At 42.9% G+C, this 6,000-nt stretch overlaps 1 protein-coding gene across 13 annotated transcripts in view; it reads right to left on the bottom strand.

The window, feature by feature from the left end:
* RASGRF2 (Ras protein specific guanine nucleotide releasing factor 2) overlaps positions 1-6,000 on the bottom strand; it is a 266,150-nt gene continuing 260,150 nt past the window's right edge. For 9 of the 13 annotated variants that reach the window (XM_021084503.2, XM_085013939.1, XM_085013940.1 and 6 more), the window contains one exon: positions 1-5,017. In XM_021084503.2, the coding sequence (XP_020940162.2) occupies positions 4,925-5,017 (93 nt within the window). In that variant the 3' untranslated portion in view covers positions 1-4,924. The remainder of the gene's footprint in view (positions 5,018-6,000) is intronic. The other 4 variants (XR_014838159.1, XR_014838160.1, XR_014838161.1 and 1 more) reach the window with 1 other exon arrangement.

Genomic DNA, 6,000 nt, shown 5'->3' with positions numbered 1-6,000 from the left:
GAGAATTTGAGAAAGGCAAAGTTTAATTTGCATATAGGCATAACCCACACCTCACCTGGCAAGTTAGGCCACAGAACAAACCCTTCTGTCGGAGTCACAAATGTCAGCAGATTTGCAAACTGGACACAAACAATATACTTCTCAAAGTAACACATGGATGCGTCCATCACACACACAAATAACAAAGAAATACACTTAGATCCTCTGCACAAGAGAGACGAGGATGGTAATCAAGTTACCTCACACGTGGACAGCACTTTACAGTTTTCCTCATGACAGCCCTGTGAGGTAGGCAGCATAGGAATTACTATTAGCCCCATTTCACAGATAAGCAAACTGAGGAGCAGAGAGGTTTCAGCACTGGCCTAAGGTTCCCCAGCTTTAGATACAGACCTGGGCCTAGGACTCAGGGCTAGGATCCCTAGCCCAGCACGCTTTCATAACTGTCTCTCCAGAGAAAAAATAATGATAGTGTAAAAGACAGTGGTTCAACATCATTTAGTAGAACTATTAGTTTTCTTGAGCAAATGAGATCAAGTACAATCAAATCCACCCTAATGTTAACATGATGTGGTGTGGCAGCCAAGATGAATACTTTTCTGAATCATTCATGTGTTTATACCTACAACAAAATGGTTGTTTTCTCCTTTAGCTCTGCCCTGCTTTAATTTTAAACCGCTGGCAGACACAGAGAAATGACACTGATTAGGTTTCATTGACTCAAGTCTTATTACCGGGATTCACATAGTGGTGTCTGCAATCAAGTCATTATTTAAACTTACAATCTGTTGTCTTACTGAAATGAAAATGAATCTTTATTTATTCCTTCTGGCTGTGGACATTAGCCTAGCTCTATTCTTTAGCCATAAATAATATGTTATCTTTTATAGCATTTCAATAGCAGTAAAAATAAGAAACTTTACAGGCTGGTTTTAAAAAAATCTTATATTTTGAAGTGAAGGGAAAGGATCACCCCTTCAAGGGGGATTAAAATCAAACTTTGAAGAGCTAAATAGCGAGTTCCCATTGTGGCTTAGCAGGTTACGAACCCGACTACTATCCATGAGGATGTGGGTTCAATCTCTGGCCTCCCTCAGTGGTTTAAGGATCCGGCATTGCTGTGAGCTACGGTGTAGGTTGTAGTCGAAGCTCGGATCTGGCATCGCTGTGGCTGTGGCACAGGCAACAGCTCCAATTTGACCCCTAGCCTGGGAACTTCCATATGCCACAGGTGCCCTTAAAAAAAAAGAGAGAGAGAGAGCGAGAGCTAAATAAAATCCTTTCTTGTAAAATAAAAGTTAATATTGGGAAAAATCCCTCTGTTGCATTACTCTTTTTAGTTAAGAATTTACAAATGGCTCAATCATTCTCGACCCAAGGTCTTATCTTGTATAACATCCTGAAAAAAGAAGATGTGTGAGTCCATTATCGCACGCATTCAAAGGGGAACATAACAGATTTTTCTCTTCTAAGTTATTCAGTATCTCCAAGTTTCATTTTTTTTAATGGAGATATTTTTTTCTTTATTAAACTTAAGGCTTGGGTACATCAAATAAAATCAATTTCTGGGGGAAATTCTTTTTTTGTCTTTTTGCCATTTTTGGGGCCGCTCCCTCAGCACATGGAGGTTCCCAGGCTAGGAGTCTAATCAGAGCTATAGCCGCTGGCCTACGCCACAGCCACAACAACGTGGGATCTGAGCCGCATCTGCGACCAACACCACAGCTCACGGCAATGCCGGATCCTTAGCCCACTGAGCAAGGGCAGGGATCGAACCCGCAACCCCATGGTTCCTAGTCGGACTCGTTAACCACTGAGCCATGACGGGAACTCCAGAAATTCATTTGTTTTTAAGTAGTACTTTAAGATGCACTGAAATTAACAAACAGAAATAGGGGCTTGGTGTGGGCGCCAGTTGAAAATATTGCAACAAGAGTTTAAAATTCCCTCTTTAAACTCAAACACTAAGGAAAAGTGACAACATTTTACTTCATGCCTGAATCTGTCACACAATATATTGACTTAAGTGAGAGATTTGTCCCTGTAGCAAAACTGGATGTCTTAGTTAATAACCAAAGGCATCCCCTAAAATCCCCAAGATAATTTCATTGACAGTACAAAACATGGGTATTCATCTGAAAGCATGAAATTGGATTTTGCTTCTGATTTTCTAGGTTAATTTTGCAATAATACGTGTTCCCTACTTGGCTGTTAGAGGCTGACCTCCCATCTATTCATAGAAATGGGTCTCATATGATGGGATAGAAGCAGACACAGCCAAGAGTGCGTGCTCTGACAATCACTCAAAGCTTACAGGGCAGAAGAGGATGGGTGCTTTAAACAATGGAAAGAAATCACAAATTGCTCTTGGGGATTTTAAATGTCACCAAATTGAGCTTTTTAAAAAACATTTTCCTCTTCCAGCTAACCCAGAAATGGTGCAGGTCAGCAAAAGCAACGCCCTTGGAGGTGGAGTTCTCTCGAGGCACAGCTCCAGCAATGCTTTAGACTCTCAGAAGGAGTGTGTTAGCGTCAATAAAATGCTAAAGGGTCAGCACAGACAACGGACAGTGCCCACAGTTGACCACTGGGGGGCGCGGCCAACATTCTGCAGGAAATAGACTTGCCGGCTTTGTCACTAGCAGAGGGGAAAAAAGGCCTACGCCAAAAAGGGAGAAGCATTTGGAAATCCCTCTAGTTCCTATTTTTCTTTAATAAGAATGGTTGCAGTGCCTTTGGAAAATCTGGGTCAGAGAGTTAAGGGTCCAGACTTCCAGGCACAGTGCCGACAGAACCACACCCTCCCTTCTGGAAGACTTTGGGGGACTCTAAGGGCAGAGTTGGATGCATCAACTTTTCCACCTGTTGTTCAGCCTGAAACTACCGTGTGTGTGGTCCTTTCACTGATTCGTCCTGGTTTTGTTCACCTTCCAAATGATGTTTTTCAGCCAAGAAAGTTAACCTTTACTTTCTTATTCTTCTGCAAGACTTTGAGGTGCTTGGTGCGACTGACATATATTAGTACAAACTCTTCAGTTTCTGAACACTGAGAAATAAATTGTAAGTTATGTATTATTAGGACCCAAACAACCCATGCTTCTTATCATGCATCAGGATGCATCAACCTCTTACTTGAGACTAGAGAGGAAAAAAACAAGCAACTTCTTTAAAAAAAAAAAAAAAGAAAACATCCATTAAGTCACCCTCTGTGGGTTTAGTGCTACACTGTTGGCTAATATGAGCTATTGAAAATATTTTTGGAGTGGTTCGCAAATAGTATAAATATCTTCTATTACTTGATATCTCACTTTATAGTTATATACAGAGATGGCCCTTACCATGCAGGAAAAATGCACATTCTCCACCTCTATGGGACATTATCAATGCCACTGGGTCTTAGGAGCCAGCAAATTGAATTTATTAGTCAGTTGTTAGCTCTAACAACATAATTAAAGTGCAAAGAAAGATGGAAAACAGCCAAACAGATCAATTTTTTTCACTGTCAGCATCCATACGCCTCATGCCTCGTAGGGATAATGCCAGGTGCAATAGGCTCAGGTAATAATAACTGTATTTTTTTTTTCTTTTCCTTCTTTTAAAGCAGAGGTCTCCCTGAGAAGAGAAGAGGGAGGTAAACATGAGAGAGCCCTATTTCTTCAACAACCTACAAACCCTTGGGAAAGCAAGATTACTTTCCCAGCCTAAGGGAGGAGGACCAACCCTTGCATTTGGCTTTCTGATGTAAGAGCTGTTGAGAGGTTGGGCCCATTTCCCATATACTTAGAACATTTTCACTCAGAAATGCCTCAAAATCTAAAAACAAAGATGACTGGGGGAAAACTGTCTTCCAATAGCACACGGAATGGGGGGGGGGGGCGGTTATAAAAAGGAAGTCTCACTAAACAGCTTCAAAAAAATACATCCAATGTTCATAGTGGGCTTAAAAATGGTTCGTGTAAATCAGAATAGATTCCCACATAAGGGGGGGGGGGCGGAGCACAGCAGGGAGTAGAGATGATACATTTTAAGTACATCTTTTCACTTAGCATTGAAACCCACTCTTCTTCCCTGTAGCACTTGGTGGCCTTCTGTCCTCTTCCACAGTTTTGTCGGTGAGGAGCGTGGGCATATTGTTGCAAAGCATGCACCTGCCTCTCCAAGGGCATTGGCTTCCTGGGCTCCACAGCCTCAGGAAGAAGCCCCTCCCACCGACTCGAAACAGTCCTGGGGGCTCAGCTACTTGATTTTTAATCCTGGAAATCTTACGTACAGATCCACTTGATTTTTAGCGTCTTTCCTGCCCTGTCGCCTAAAGACTGAAAGAGCAGTTTCAGAACATGCCATTCCTCCGATGTGAATATTTATAATGCGCTGAGAACCATGCACATGCTCTAGACTGAAATTGCTTATGCGTCGCCCAAACTGACAGAAGCAGCTTCGGCTCTTCTGGAAGCTTGTAACAAAGGAAATGTAACAGTTAAATCCCAGGAGGAGATTGGGAGGTGCACCCGGTTGGTCAAGTGCCAGCGAAATATCGCAGGCCTTTTCCACGGACGCTCGTCCCCCAAGTTCTAACAGAACGTGGAGCAGTTTCAAATTCACCTTCTTTCCTGCTTCATGAAAACGGGCTACCAGCACTTCCCCTCTTGATATTCCCTCAGGCAGATGTGCCCTCAGCTTTACCAAATATCCATCTTCTTCACCTTTCCACCCAAGCCTGAAGCATCTGTCTTTAACCCCAACCAGCTGCGCTTCCCTGACTGGAGACAGAATTCCAGTTTGGTTCTGTCATCTTCGGTGGACAAAGGAGACTGGCTTGGTCTCCATCCCCGGTCCTCCCTACTCTTTGGGAGGCACAGCATGCACAGTTCTGTCCGTTCTGCTTTCCATGAAAATTCCACGGACTCGGGGCGAAGCCAGATGGTCAAGCAGGGAGCCGAGGTTCAATTTTTAGTGACAGATCATAGAGCGTATCTTCATCTATGATGAGGGCTTTGTCAAGCAAGTACTGCGTGACCTGGAGAAAAGAGGAATATCTCCGCATTTAATTCTTTCCAAACACCAGTACGGACGTTTCTGAATGGAACCTGACACAATTCGACATTTTCCCCTAAACCTTTAAAAACTTGGAGTTCCGGTTGTGGCTCAGCGGTAACATACCCGACTAGTATCCATGAGGATGCGGGTTGGATCCCTGGTCTCGCTCTGTGGGTTAAGGATCTGGTGTTGCCATGAACTGTGGTGTAGGTCGCAGACGTGGCTCAGATCCCACATCGATGTGGCTGTGGTGTAGGCGGGCGGCTGCATTCTGATTCGACCCCTAGCCTGGGAACTTCCATATGCAGCACGTGTGACCCTAAAAAGACAAAAAAAAAAAAAAAAAAAAAAAAAAAAAAAATCACCGTGACACAAGGCTACAGTGAAATCCCTGTTGACAGGCTCTCTGGTGGTCATGTATGAATGACCCTCTGGGGTAGACAATGGAAATAAAAAGAAAGACAGTGGAATGAACACACTGGAGCATGCGGTATCGCCATGGAAATAGTTCCTTATTTTTACGGAGATATAACCGATGTAAGCAAAATCAATAGCTTGATTGGTTTTGCCAAATGTGAACATCCATGTACCTTACGTATTACAATGTAGAATAATTCCATCACCCCAGAGAGTCTCCTCATGCAGCTTCCGAATCAATCTGCTCCCAGGAGCAACTGCTGCTCTGATTTCTATCACCACACATTAGTTTTGTCTAGTCTAGAACTTCACATGATAAGTGAATATTACATAGGATATACACTTTGGTATCTGGTTTCTTTCCTCAGTGTAATATTTTGAGATTCATCTACATTGTGGTGTGTTTCAGTGGTTTGTCCTCTTTCATAGCTGAGTAGTGGTCCACTGTACAGACACACCACAATTCGTTTATCCATTCATCTATTTATGGACAATGGGTTGTTTCCAATTTTTAGATATTATTATTATTTTGCCCATAGCATGTAG

The sequence above is a fragment of the Sus scrofa genome, chromosome 2 (assembly GCF_054392235.1).
Source record: "Sus scrofa isolate SSC_HxYL_T2T_F1_AM1 chromosome 2, Sscrofa_HxYL_maternal_Yorkshire_Landrace_v2.0, whole genome shotgun sequence".
In the NCBI taxonomy this organism is placed as follows: domain Eukaryota; kingdom Metazoa; phylum Chordata; class Mammalia; order Artiodactyla; family Suidae; genus Sus; species Sus scrofa.
The sequence above is the reverse complement of the archived record's forward strand: the minus strand, read 5'-3'. Positions and strand labels throughout refer to the sequence as shown.